General features: G+C 48.7%; 1 protein-coding gene across 1 annotated transcript in view; it reads left to right on the plus strand.

Annotated features, from left to right (window-relative positions):
• Positions 1–13,488, plus strand: part of LOC119966050 (antizyme inhibitor 2-like) — a 78,551-nt gene extending 65,063 nt beyond the window's left edge. Inside the window, exons 10-11 of the mRNA XM_038797214.1 lie at positions 4,780–4,994; positions 13,307–13,488. Coding sequence (XP_038653142.1) covers positions 4,780–4,994; positions 13,307–13,373 — 282 coding nt within the window. The 3' untranslated portion in view covers positions 13,374–13,488. The remainder of the gene's footprint in view (positions 1–4,779; positions 4,995–13,306) is intronic.
• Positions 13,489–15,373: the final 1,885 nt, after the last annotated feature.

Genomic DNA, 15,373 nt, shown 5'->3' on the forward strand with positions numbered 1-15,373 from the left:
ACGGCTCTTCATTTTTTCTAGGGGCACTACCACGGGGGTCTCACTTCCGGCGTGGCTGAGGACACCAGGCCCGGTTCTCCTGAGGAAGCACGTCAGGGGGCACAAAACTGACCCCCTTGTTGAAAAGGTGCGCCTCCTCCATTCCAACCCCCAGTACGCATTCGTGGAGTTCCCGGGCGGTCGCCAGGACACAGTATCCCTTGGGGACCTGGCACCCGCTGGATCCAGCCCCCCCCCCCCCCCCCCCCACTGAGGAACCCCTTACCCCGTTCCCTATGCTGCCGCCCCCTCGCACCCCCGATTCCGCAAGCTCGCCCCACCGGTTCCACGCGCCAGCACCAGCCCGCCCCCATCGCCCCCAGTCTCCGGTCGAGCCAGAGGTGTATGAAGTTTGGACGAGACCCACCCCGGAGTCTGCCATCGTACCCCAGGTCTCAACACCCACCCAGCCACCGCAAGAGGCTGCAACTCCGGTGCTCCGCAGATCGAAATGAACAATTCGTCCACCAGACAGACTAACTCTGTGAGTCACCACCCCCGCCGGACTCGATTTTTTTCACAGGAGGTGAATGTGGTGAATGAGATTCACACGGTATTATAAGTTACCAATGTCACTCTGTTCCAAGTATATATATGTATCAATATTGTAAGTGCAGTTGCACTACCTGACCACCAAGGGGAGTAGCTCTGGGAGTACTCGAGAGTTTGTACTGGGTTCCCCTCTTGGCTCCACCCAGAACTCCTCCCCCTGGAGCTGCTGTATAAAGATCCGTGCCACAGAGTCAGTCAGCCAGTTCACCGAAAGTTCAACGGCTAACAGGCTGGCTCTGTTGTAAGTATATTAAAACCGCTATTCTAATCCTACAAGCACGTGTCCGTAGAATTGATGGTTCCATCACCCTGGTATTTGCTAAAAGCCTCTCTTTTCCTTCTCATCCTATTCTGAATGTCTCTGGTCATCCATGGTTCTCTGGATGTGTTACCTCTTCCTATTACCCTAGAGGGAACATGTTGGGCCCATATCCTCCCCATTTCCCTTTTGAATGCCCCCCGCTGCTCTTCTGTAGATTTCCCCACAAGTAACTCTTTACAGTCTACCTTGGCCAGATCCTGCCTTATTTTACTAAAATCCGCTCTCACCCAATCCACAACCTTTTTGCAACTTTTCCATTTCTTTCACCATAACAAACTTAAATTGTATCATGTTGTGGTCGTTATCACTAAAATGCTCCCCCACCAACACATCAATCACAAGTCCAGCTTCATTCCCCAGAATTCGGTCCAGCACAGCACCGTTCCTTGTTGGACCCTTTACATATTGAGCTAAAATAATCTCCTGTATACATTTAAAAAAATTAATTTAGAGTACTGAATTATTTTTTCCAATTAAGAGGCAATTTAGCGTGGCCAATCCACCTACCCTGGACATCTTTGGGTTGTGGGGGCGAAACCCATGCAAACACGGGGAGAATGTGCAAACTCCACAAGGGGACATTCCTAGGGTCGGCAACTCATATTGTTTTTGATGCTACCCATGAGTGCCTTTACTCTGTGGATATTACTTAATCCTGTCACATTACACATTACCAAGTCAAATATAATCTGCTCTCTGGTTGCTTCCCGAATGTGCTGCTTTAAGAGACTATATTGAAAGCATTCTATGAACAGGTTACTATTGCTAATCTGATATTTGCTCCTTGCACAGTTTGTGTTACTGCCATTAAGTACATCTGCACATAAATGTGCTGAACATGTTCAGTGTCATAATGTCAACTCACTAACATAATGTTCAGGTGCTCCAGAATCGTCAATATATGCCATAGGTGTCAGTGCTAGACTGGAAAACTCCCAACAGCAAGTGAAGGGCAGCTGTCTGCTGATAGGACATTGGGCAATTTCCTAGTGTGGCGGGGAAAATTAAGGGTATAGGCACACAGGAAGTGTAGTAGATCATGAAGACAATTATGATGCAGGCACAGGAGGTACTACATGTGGTGATAAAGGTTAGGATAGAGGCAGAGGAGACCTCACACCTCACCAAAAGGCATTTAGGGTAGAAGCACAGGAGATCCAGGACGTGCAAGGCAAGAATATAGGAGTGCAGTGATGCAATGGTTTAGATGGCAGTGGAGTCAAGGTGGAGTAAACGTGAGTCATGCACTTGTTTGTGGGTCTGATATGAATGAAGCTGAGCCTTTAGATGAATTGAAATCTAGAGTTGCATTCTGGGTGGGAACACCACCACCTTCAAGATCACCTCCAAGTCACGCATCTTCCTGATTTATATCGCTGTTACTTCACTATTGCTGAGTCAAAAATCTCACAACTCCCTTCCTTTTTTAAAATAAGTTTAGAGTAATCAATTATTTTTTTCAAATTAAGGGCAATTTAGCACAGCCAATCCACCTATTCTGCACATCTTTTGGGTTGTGGGGGCGAAACCCACGCAGACACGGAGAGAATGTGCAAACTCCACATGAACAGTGACCCAGAGCTGGGATTCGAACCCGGGTCCTCAGCGCCGTAGGCAACAATGCTAACCAGTGTGCCACCGTGCTGCCCCAGAACTCTCTTCCTAACAGCACTATGGGTGCACCTACTCCACATGGACTCGAGATGTCCACAAGGACAATTAGAAATGGGAAACTAATACTTTTTCTACCAGCAATTCACATAGCCCGTAAAAGAACAAAGAAAACATGGAATTGTTGGGAAAATCAATTTGCACCTGGGAAGTGACAGCATATTGACGAAGGGAACATTAGATTACATTAGGTACAGGAAACAGATGGGTCAAGGGTGATTTTTGAGGATTGCAATGATATTGGAAAAGTGAGTAGAAATAGCAGCTCACAAATGTTAGCAAGCATTGGAATAATAAATTTAGTTTGTGTAAATAATTTTGATCTTTATGTAGAAATATATTTTCTAATCTAAGTATATAATGCTAATGCTGCATTTACACTCTCCAGCCTGGAAAGATGCCCTAGGGCCTCAGTGGGACATTAGGCAGATATTTACTGTGGGGATTGAATTGTATCTGTATGAGCTGGTCTAATTCTCTCCTTCATCCTCAGCCCCTTGAACCTGAAACATAGGAAAAAATATATTTCTGATACAGATGGAAGCTGTTCAGCTCACTGTGTCTGAGCCTGTTGATAAGAGTTATTCCAGCTCTTGTCCTGTGGCCCTGTAGGTTACAGCACTTCAACTTGGAAGCCTTGGAACGGGTGCAGAGGAGATTTACCAGGATGTTGCCTGGTATGGAGGGAAAATCTTATGAGGAAACGCTGATGGACTTGAGGTTGTTTTCGTTAGAGAGAAGAAGGTTAAGAGGTGACTTAATAGAGGCATACAAAATGATCAGAGGGTTAGATAGGGTGGACAGCGAGAGCCTTCTCCCGCGGATGGAGGTGGCTAGCACGAGGGGACATAGCCTTAAATTGAGGGGTAATAGATATAGGACAGAGGTCAGAGGTGGGTTTTTTACGCAAAGAGTGGTGAGGCCGTGGAATGCCCTACCTGCAACAGTAGTGAACTCGCCAACATTGAGGGCATTTAAAAATTTATTGGATAAGCATATGGATGATAAGGGCATAGTGTAGGTTAGATGGCCTTTAGTTTTTTTCCATGTCGGTGCAACATCGAGGGCCGAAGGGCCTGTACTGCGCTGTATCGTTCTATGTTCTATGTTCTAACTGTATATCCAAGTGTTTTATAAATATGAGCAGTTCTGCTTCCACCATGCTTTCAAGCAGTGAGTGCCAGATTCCCACCAATCCCCAGTGAAAATATTACTCCTCCATGCCCTCTTATTCTTCTACCAATTATTTAAATGTGTGTTCCCTGGTCATTGACCACTGTTGATGGAAATAGGTCCTTTCTATCTACCTATCTCTTTCTTCTGTCTTATGAGCTGATAATTTTCATTTTGGCAGCCAATTAAGGGTGACCAACTGTCCCATTCTTTTTATGGGGACCATCCTGTAATTTTGCTCATTGTCTCTTGTACGTTATTGATTCATCCCAGGAATACATTACGGGGAGACAGTGATGTAGTTGTAATGTCACTGGACTGGTAATCCAGCAGCTAGGGCTCTGGGGCAGGGATTCAAAATGCAACATGGCAACTGGTGGAATTTAAATTCAGTTGATAATCAAAAGTTAGTCTCAGTAAAGTTGACCATAACAGCTATAATTTATTGTTTAAAAAAAAAACGTTGGCTTCACTAATGCCCTTTTGTGAAGGAAACCTTCTGCCCTAGAAGTGACTGGACAAGCATGCGCAGTGCCAACTTTATGACATGCAATGTGTAAGAGGGCTCACTCAAGAGGGCTCATACATGGCCACTAATTCAGCGCTTCCTGAATAATCATGAGTGTATGAATTAAGAAAACCTGTCATTCTCAAACATGGATCATTTGCTGGAAGTGACATACGTTCATAAGTAGAACCAGTCCTTTGCAAACAAAAGGAAGGTGTTCAAGGTTCGCTGCTTCTTTGGAATTATCCTGGAACTTGGCAAATCTGCTTTCTCCATGGCAACTCCTTAGCCAATCAGTCGGCTTGACACACAATGAGCACCATTTTCTCCTGAGGTATACATTGTTGTCATTGTTTGAAATTTGGCATTCTCATGTTTCTCCTGCTGAGTGCACGATGAAAAGCTTCAGTAGCTTGTTTCTCTTTTCAGCAATATAAAAGGAAAACTTAAATGCTCAGAGGAGCTGCACTTTAAAATGAAGAAAACTGACCTGATTTCTTTCCTACACAAACAGAAACACTGCCCTGACCAACAGCTGTATAACAGCAGGGTTTGGGGACCGACCACAAATAATCGTGATCATATCAGTGATCAGTGGAAGCTGCCAGAACTGGAGATTGGAGACTGGCTGATTTTTGAAAATATTGGAGCATATAGCATCAGTTTATCATCAAATTTCAGTGGCTTTCATTGTGCTCCAATACGATATGTGATGGGCAATGTTACCTGGTAAGAAGATAATAATTCCTTTTCTACCCTGTTTCAGAGAGGTGACATAGAAAAACAATTTTGACTCTGTAGAATAATTTTATGAGTCCAGATGGCCAGCAGGGTGAATCATCCGCTGGCAGTGAAATATCAGACGTGCACAAAAACATCTAGCCATTTTAAAAGATTTAAATAAAACAAATTAGCACTCCCCAAAGGGCAGTAAAGGCAATTCCTGATTCCTGATCAGGCAGTATACAAATTGTGCAAGTCAGCAAGGTGAAAACATGAATGATGTTCACACTTAAGGAAATGCTGAAAACCCCAGTGAAGCGAGATTACTGCCTTGGGTTGTCTCTCCATCCTGCTGAGGGACGATACATACTCAAGCACACATCTCGGGCAGGATTCACCATTTGGGAGACGGTTCTCCCACTGGAAGTGAATCACTTCTAGTTTACGCTGGTGGGAGGAGCGGTGCCCAGAAGCGATTCCTTACTTATGCATGGCCGGAGCGTAGAGGATTCCATTCCAGATCCTGTCATTGGGTCGCCATTTTAAGCTGGCTGCCTGATAGCGAATCCCGGAGACTTGCCCCTGCCCACCCCACAACACAAATCCTACTCCTCCCCAGCTGACAGGTGGGGGCATCCTCCCCCCCCCCCCCCCCCCCCATCCCCCATCATGGGAATTGCTGGGCCAACCCTCCCACAACATGCACACATAAGGGTGATCCAAACCTCCCATATCAAGGACACCACCATCAGAGACACCAACACCCCCCCCCCCCCCCCCCGCATATCTGTCACCCCCGACTGGAAGCTGAAGACAGTCCAGACAGAATCAGTGAAAAATCATTGCTGTTTCACCAACCTGCCCCTTATAGTCAATTATGTTATGACCCACGGGCTAGTGCACGGTCAATTCCAGCCCCAAGTGACCAGAGTCACAACACAATTGAAATCTTGAAAAACAATCTTAGAAAAACACCCAGAGCCTTTTGCCCTTAGCTGCCCAATACCTACAGTCACCAGGTTTGTAAACTTGATCACAAATAAATGTATTCATAACAATGACTATAATTAAATAAGCAGCAAATACAATAGGTTAACTAGTATCTAATTCCTAACTCCACTTAAACATTCTCTACACAGGCACACACATAAGACAGGGAAACACAGAGCGGAGAAGGGGTGTAAAAATAAGGATGAAAGTAAAAAGTTGTTCGATAGTTGTTTTTATCACCTTTCTTCTCTTCAAACTTTGCTTTCAGTTCAAGGTTTTCACGTCTCTGCAGTTTCAGAAATACGGCAGCTTTTCTGGAGAGAATACAAGGGAGAGAGAAAGATGATTCTTTCCTTTGAGCATCCAGACTTTCCTTAGGTCTCGGGAAATCAGCCCACTCAGGCAGGATCCAATCACTACCTGTTACCAGGCAGAACGTCAAAAAATAAAGTTGTTCATGGGCTGTGGGAGTCGCCTGCTGGCCTAGCATTTATTGTCCATCCCTAATTTCTCTTGAAGGGGCAGTTAAGAGTCAACCACATTGGCCTTTCGGCCAATTCATTGGGTACCAGCCAACCAAACAAACTGAGTCCCACCCCATCTCTCGGATGCCACAGTGTCTGAGTTCGGCTGTCCAGAGCTAGAAGAATGTTTTCTTTTGTAACTTCTGAATTCCTCATTCTCTCTGCTGCTTGACTTAAAGACACATGTCCACTAAGCATCCATGGATAAAAATGGTAAAGACAAAACATAAAGAGGAAATAAGGGAATTATCAGGTAGGACTAACACTTTCAAAGAGAAATTACTTTTAGCAGGCTATAATTGATGGGGTAATGTCTTCTAGAGTAGACAACTAGGTGTCTGGATTGTTTACTTTCATTTCCCTTCATGCCGGAATGCATCTCACATATCCTGCTTTAAACCTAACCACAATATTTTTTTTTAAAAATAATTTTTATGAGATTTTCACAAAATATCAAAAACAGAAAATAGCAACAAGAAAACAGTATTAACAACAAAAAAGAAAAAAAAACACAATAACTCCAAAAAAAAAACCAACCCCCCCCCCCCCCCAGTAACTACAAAAGGAAGAAATACATTAGCACCCGGCATATTCACTAAACACATGTACACATTTCTCCTCTCCACCGAAACAACCCCCCCCCCCCCCAACCGCCTCCCCCCCCCACCCCCCCCCCCCCCCCCCCGGGTTGCTGCTGCTGGCCTATTTTCCTACCGTTCTGCCAGGAAGCCCAGGAAAGGCTGCCACCGCCTGAAAAAACCCTGCACTGATCCCCTCAGGACAAATTCTACCCAATCCAACTTGATGAACTCCGCCATATCATTGACCCAGGCCTCCACGCTTGGGGGCCTCGCATCCTTCCACTGAAGCAAAATCCTCCATCGGGCTACTAGGGATGCAAAGTCCAGAACACTGTCCTCTTTCGCCTCCTGCACTCCCGGCTCCACTGCAACCCCAAAAATTGCGAGTCCTCAGCCTGGCTTGACCCTGGATCCTACCACCCTCGACACCGTCCTTGCTACCCCCCTCCAAAATTCCCCCAGCGCTGGGCATGCCCAGAACATATGGACATGGTTCGCTGGGCTCCCCGAGCACCTAGCACACCTGTCTTCGCCCCCGAAGAACCTGCTCATCCTCGCCCCGGTCAAGTGAGCCCTATGTAGCACCTTGAACTCTATGAGGCTAAGCCTCGCACAAGAAGAGGAGGAATTCACTCTTTCCAGGGAATCCGCCCACGTCCCCTCCTCAATCTTCTCACCCAGCTCCTCTTCCCATTTACCCTTCAGCTCCTCCACCGAGGCCTCATCTACCTCCTGCATTACGTGGTACACGTCCGAAATCCTCCCCCCTTCAACCCACACCCCCGAGGGCACCCTGTCCCGCACCCCACGTGGGGGCAGCAGAGGGAACCCCTCCACATGCCGCCTGGCAAACACCCTAACCTGCATGTACCTAAACATGTTCCCCGGGGGGAGCCCAAACTGCCCCTCTAACTGACCCAGGCTCGCAAACCTCCCCTCCACAAACGGTCCCTTAACCTCCTAATACCTACCCTGTGCCAGCCCAGAAACCCGCCATAAATGCTACCTGGAACAAACCGGTGGTTCCCCCGTATCGGGGACTCCGTCGAGCCCCCCACCTCCCCCCGAGGCCGTCTCCATTGCCCCAGACTTTGAGGGTAGCCGCCACCACCGGGCTCGTGGTATACCTCGTTGGAGGGAGCGGCAACGGCGCCGTTACCAGTGCCTCCAGGCTCGTGTCCACACAGGACGCCATCTCCATCCTCTTCCATGCTGCCCCCTCCCCGTCCATCACCCACTTACGCACCATCGCTGCGTTGGCAGCCCAATAGTACCCACAGAGGTTGGGCAATGCCAGCCCCACCCCTATCCCTGCCCCGCTCCAAAAACACCCTTCTCACCCTCGAGGTCCCATGCGCCCATACAAATCCCGTAATACTCCTGTTGACCCTCCTAAAAAAGGCCTTCGGGATAAGGATGGGGAGGCACTGGAACAGGAACAAAAACCTCGGGAGCACCGTCATCTTGACTGACTGCACCCTGTCCGCCAGCGACAGCGGCAACATGTCCCATCTTTTAAACTCCTCCTCCATCTGCTCCACCAGCCTTGTGAGGTTAAGTTTGTGTAGGGCCCCCCAGTTCCTAGCCACCTGGACTCCCAGGTACCTAAAGCTCCTCCCTGCCCTTTTCAGTGGGAGCCTACCAATCCCCTCCTCCTGATCCCCCGGGTGCACAAAAACAGTTCACTCTTATCCAGGTTGAGCTTGTACCCTGAAAAGCCCCCAAATTCCCTAAGAATCTTCATCACCTCCGGCATTCCCCCCACTGGGTCCGCCACATATAGCAACAAGTCATCTGTGTAAAGTGACACTCGGTGCTCCTCCCCACCCCGCACCAGACCCCTCCAATACCCCGACTCCCTCAACGCCATGGCCAGGGGCTCAATTGCCAACGCAAAGAGCAGGGGGGACAGGGGACACCCCTGCCTCGTCCCCCGGTACAACCGAAAGTACTCCGATCTCCTCCTATTCGTGGCTACGCTCGCCATCGGGGTCTCATATAACAGCCTCACCCAACTGACAAACCCCTCCCCAAACCCAAACCTTTCCAGCAACTCCCACAAGTACCCCCACTCAACTCTATCAAAGGCCTTCTCCGCGTCTAATGCTACCACTTTCTCCGCCTCCCCTTCTACCGCCGGCATCATTATAACATTTAGAAGCCTACGTATATTGGTGTTCAGCTGCCTTCCCTTCACAAACCCCGTCTGGTCCTCATGAATGACCCCCGGCACACAGTCCTCTATCCTTGTGGCCAAGATCTTCGCCAACAGCTTGGCATCCACATTTAACAGCGAGATTGGCCTATATGATCCACACTGCAGGGGGTCCTTGTCCCGTTTAAGGATCAAGGAAATCAGCGCCCGTGACTTAGTTGGGGCAAAGCCCCCCCCCCCCCCCCCCCCCCCCCCCCCCCCCCCCCCCCTGCCTTGTTAAAGGTCCTAACCAACAGGGAGCCCAGCAGGTCTGCGTGCATTTGATAAAATTCGACCGGAAACCTATCTGGCCCCGGCGCCTTCCCCGACTGCATGCTGCCGATCCCAGTAACCAGCTCCTCCAGCTCAATCGGCGCCCCCAGCTCCTCCACCTGCCCCTCCTCCACCTTCGGAAATCTCAGCCTGCCCAAAAAGCTCCCCATTCCCCCCCCCTCCACCGGGGGTTCAGACCGGTACAATTCCCCATAAAAGTCCCTGAAGACCCCATTAATGTCCACCCCCCTTCGCACCACATTCCCTCCCCTATCCTTCACTCCCCCAATCTCCCTGGCCGCGTCCCGCTTACGGAGCTGGTGGACCAGCATCCTACTCGCCTTCTCCCCATATTCGTACACCGCTCCCTGTGCCTTCCTCCACTGAGCTTCCGCCTTTCTGGTGGTCAGTAAGTCAAACTTGGCCTGAAGATTACGCCACTCCCCCAGCAATCCCTCCTCCGGAGCCTCCGCGTATCTCCTGTCCACCCTCACCATCACCCCCACCAACCTCTCCCTCTCTCTTTGCTCTCCCCTCTCCCTATGGGCTCGGATGGAAATCAACTCCCCTCTAATCACCGCCTTCAATGCCTCCCAAACCGTCCCCACTCGGACCTCCCCATTATCATTGGGCTCTAAGTACCTCTTGATACATCCTCGAACCCGCCCGCCCACCTCCTCATCTGCCAGCAGCCCCACCTCCAGGCGCCAGAGCGGGCGCTGGTCCCTCTCCTCCCCAGCTCAAGGTCCACCCAGTGCGGGGCATGATCCAAAATGACTATGGCCGAATACTCGGCATCCTCCACCCTCGAAATCAGCCCCCTGCTCAGAACAAAAAAATTGATTCGGGAAGAGGCTTTACGCACGTGGGAGAAAAATGAATACTCCCTGGCCCTTGGCCTTGCGAACCTCCACGGATCCACCCCTCCCATCTGGTCCATAAACCCCCTCAACACCTTAGCCGCCGCTGGCCTCCTGCCTGTCTTGGACATGGATCGATCCAATGGGGGATCCAGCACTGTATTAAAGTGTCCCCCCCCAATATCAGGCCCCCCCGTCTCCAGATCCGGAATGCGGCCCAACATGCGCCGCATAAAACCCACATCGTCCCAGTTCGGGGCATAGACATTCACCAGCACCACCCACTCCCCCTGCAACTTGCTGCTCACCATCACATACCTCCCGCCACTGTCAGCCACCACCTTTGACGCCTCAAACGACACCCTTTTTCCCACCAGGATCGCCACCCCCCGATTTTTAACCTAACCACAATATTAATCAACATCTGGGAGTTAAGTACTTTCACTTCCTCTTTTACTGAGCAGAACTCACTTAAGTGCTTTTGGTGTGATCAGGAGATGTCAATCATTGCCATGTGACTGATGGGGTGTCTCTGACATGGGGAGGGGGTCTGGTGGAGGGTTCTGATGGGGTGCTGGGGGTTTGGGTGGGCAGGACCTGTGTTTGAGGGGGACCCTTTAATGGAATTTACGAGCACCTACATTATACTTATCCCCTTGGCCCACCGTGAGGTCCGCAGCATCAGGGCAACACTGGCAAATATTTGCACCAATCGCACCCGCGTGAATCCCGACTGAGAGGGCTGGAGCATCATGGAAAATCGGGTGTCCAGCCCCAGGGCAGCACAGTATGATGGCACAGTGGCTGGCACAGTTGCTTCACAGTTCCAGGGTCCCAGGTTCGATTCCCCGCTGGGTCACTGTCTGTGCGGAGTCTGCACATTCTCCCCGTGCCTGTGTGGGTTTCCCCCGGGTGCTCCGGTTTCCTCCCACAGTCCAAAGATGTGCAGGTTAGGTGGATTGGCCATGCTAAATTGCCCATAGTGTCCAAACAAGGTTAAGTAGGATTACTGGGTTACGGGGATAGGGTGGAATGCTCTTTCCAGGGGCCGGTGCAGACTCGATGGACCAAATGGCCTCCTTCTGCACTGTAGATTCTGTGAGTGTTAATTGGATACAACCCATTTGCATCCTCCCATCATGCGGGGCATGAAGCTTGATGCTGTTGGCAGCGGGTGACTGGAGGCGCCTATCCCATTTTTTGCCCGATGCAAAAATCTCTGCCATATCGGGAAATCAGCTGCCAGTGGCAGTGGAGAATCCCAGCCCTAATCTCACCTCTCAGCTGAAACAAATTTACATTTAACTTTATCCCTTCTGCTCCCTTTTCTATTTAGCCCTTCTCTCTCCCCAATGCTCCTCCTCCTCTCCTGCTCTACCCCTTCACCTCCATCTATTCCCTTCTTACCCCATCATTTCCTTGCTTTCTGTCTCTACCCTTGCTACCTTCCACCTTCCATCACCCCCGTCCCATCTGCTTTTCTTACCCCTGCCCTCCTTTGCTCACCCCTTTTCTTAATCCTTCACATTTCCTCCCCACCTCCTCTCTCCCTTATTAACCTCCTCTTTCCTCCTTTTCACATCTCCTCTTTTCACTTCCCATCCTTCCAGTTTTGCCTCCCATTTCCTCATATCCTCTGCTTAATTTCCCTACTTAATTTTTCCTCCTTCTTCACTTATGTTTCTGCTCTTCTTTTTGGCTCCCTCTCCAAACTTTTACTCCCCATTCCCTTTAGCTCATCTTCACGCTTCTCCCTTTCCCCCTGCTTTTCTCATCTTCTAGCCTCTCCCCTTCATGTCTCTACCTGTTCCCATTGCCCTTTGTCATCACCCTATCCATTTCCCTTTTCGCTCTTCTGGCCTGTTTCCTATTTTCTCTTCATTTCCTTCTCTCCCTCTTCCCCCTATTTACCTCTCTTTGTCTACTGTCCCTTTCTTCTCTCCTCCTTGGACTAACTTCTTTTCCCACCTGAAATCAATTAATTTCTCACTCTGACTTTAAAAGTGCCCTTGGTTTTGACTCTTTGGGTGTGAATACCATGGGAAACAAACTGGCACATTTCTGAAAAGGCAAGGGGTCTCTGATAAATATAACTGAACTCTTTGAGGATATATTGGACTGTCTTGATAAAGGGAATGAATATATGTTGTGAGCCTGGATTTTCAAAAGGCTTTTGGTAAAATACTGCCTATGAAAGATACAAGCATTTTTCGGCCAAGGAATTACTTTTGAAGTGCAATTGCTGGAAATGCAGCAGCTGATTTCACACACAGCAAGTTCTCACCAACAGCAATGTGACAATGACCAGATAATCTATTTTAGTGATGTTGTTTGAGAAATAAATAATGGCCAGGTTCCCAGGGATAACTCCACTACCCTTCTTTGAAATAGTGCACAGGATTTTTAATGTCCACCTAAAAAGATCTAGCAGACTGGCTTGGCTCGGTGACCACAGAGATGACGATAACCTTGTTAGGGAAGCGTGTAGATCACAGTTACTCTGCTAGAGACGCCATTCACCCTAGTTTCACTACAGGTGGGCCTCATTGATCCCTGTCAAAGTATCAGGGGACCGGTGAGACTCTTCTCAGGCTGAAGATAAAATCAGTTTCTTCCATCTTTAGTTTCTTAAGAAGCTCATGGTCATGGGTTTGGAGGCAATCAATCCACTCGGGGAACAATTATATTTTCTTTGATAACTTTCCTGAGTTGTATCAGGTTCTTCCTGACCTCAGTTGCTCAGGGATGGTGAGGAGCAGAGATTAGGAGAGTCCTCTCTACTATATTATATTATTACTGTAATCTATATTATTCTGGTTGCAGTATTGCGCACAATATCCCATTTGGCCTGCTAACACATTTATCAATTGGTTTACTTTATAACTTCCCCACTTAGGAAAACTTTCCAGAAGATAAAGGATGAATGCCAAGCTGGAGGAGAAGGGCAGGAGGACACGGTGTGATAGCTGGGACTGTACCGAATGTCCTTTTCATCTGGTATCATCAGCAATACATTGGTCAAACAATTCTGACTTCTAATAAACTCAGATTTTGTTGAAACAAAAATGGCAAGTACTGGAACAATTATTTGAGGTGAGAGGAACAGAGGTGACGAGTGTGAGTTTCCACTCCCACCCGTCCGGGGACAGAGGAATATACAAACATAGGAATTCGGAGCAGAGATAGACAATTCAGCCCTTCGAGCCTGCTCCGCCTTTCAATCAGATCATGGCTGATCTCTTCCTGATGTCAAATCCACCTCCCCTCCTGTACCCATATCCCTTTAAACTGTTTTTTAAAAATGTATTTTATTCCAAACGTATATGAAAAGTTAAAAGATATAAACAATTTAGGAAACAAACTTCCCAGTACTCAATTATACAGTTTGTACAAATGTTTCCCCTTTTTCACCCTCCCCCTTCTTCCCCCTCCCCCTCCTGCGACGAACAGCTCCTCAAACACGTCCCCCACCTTGCCTCAACCCTCCAGTGAACCTCTTAACTTGTATTTGATCTTTTCCAGCCGAAGACAGTCATATAAGTCACCCAGCCAGGCCGTTACCCCCGATGACATTGCTAACTGCCACTCCAATAAGATTCGTCACCAGGGATTACAGAGACGAGAAGGCCACAACATCAGCCACCGAAGGGCCGGCTCAACCTCTTCCCCCACTATCTTTGCTAGCGTCGCGAACACTCATGCCCAGGATCTCTCCAACCTTCGCAGCCCCAGAACATATGTGCATGATTCACTGGTCCTCGCTCACACTTCTCATACTTGTCTGCCACCCCCTGAAAGAACCCACTCATTCTTGTCTGTGTCATATGTACCCTGTCTACGACCTTGAACTGTATCAGGCTCATCCTTGCGCATGAGGAGGTCGCATTTACCCTTTGTAGCGCCTCACTCCATACTTCACAGTTTATCTCCCCTCCCAGCTCCCCCTTCCACTTCTCCTTAATCTTCACCACACGCTCACCTCCCTGCTCTCCCAGCCACCTGTATATGTCTCCGACCCTGCCCTCCCTTCCACATCTGAAAGCAACAGTACCTCAGCAACCTGGGGAACTCTTTCCAAACCTTCCGTGCAAAGTCCCTTACCTGCAGATACCTAAACTCACTTCCTCTCGGGGGCTCTACCTTCTCCTTCAATTCTTCTTTACTGGTAAACCCTTCTTCCAGATACAAATCCCTCACCTTAACCAGCCCCATTTCTCTCCACTTCTTATACATCTATCCCCCCCCCACCCCCGGCTCAAAACCGTGGTTTTCACACAACGGTGTTAACACCAAATCCCCTTTACCCTAAAGTGCGTCCTCAGCTGGTTCCAGATCTTAACTGTGGACTGCATCACAGGGCACTCCGAGTATCTGTTTGGCACTATTTGCAACGCCGCCGACACCATGGCCTTAAGCTGGACCCCTGACAGGATCTCTCCTCCATCCTAATCCATTCTAACCCCTAACCTTCTCCACTTTCGCCACTCAGTAATAATGTAGCAGGTTTGGCAACACTAACTCTTCCTGCTGCCTCTTAACCCTTGGCACCTTCGGTGCCCATACAAAGCACAAAATAATTGTGTCCAATTTTCAAAAGTAGGCATTCGGTATAAAGATCGGGGGTGACTGAAATATGAACAGGAACCTCGGCAGAATGTTCATCTTTACCACTTGGACCCTCCCTGCCAAAATCAAATTCAGCGTGTCCCACCTCTTGAGTTCCTCCCTAAACTCCTCCAGCGATTTTATAAATTCCCCTTGTGAAGCAACACCCATTCCATCGCTACCTGAATCCCCGGGTATCTAAACCTGTCTCTCGCTACCTTAAATGGCATTCCCCCTAAATTGGCTTGCCGACCCAACTCATTCACCGGGAATACTTTGTTTTTCCCTACATTTAACTTATATCCCGAGAACTTCACAAACTTCCCTAACAGGTCCATGCTCTCCAGCAGGTCCGAAA

Source organism: Scyliorhinus canicula, chromosome 5, assembly GCF_902713615.1.
Source record: "Scyliorhinus canicula chromosome 5, sScyCan1.1, whole genome shotgun sequence".
Taxonomy (NCBI): domain Eukaryota; kingdom Metazoa; phylum Chordata; class Chondrichthyes; order Carcharhiniformes; family Scyliorhinidae; genus Scyliorhinus; species Scyliorhinus canicula.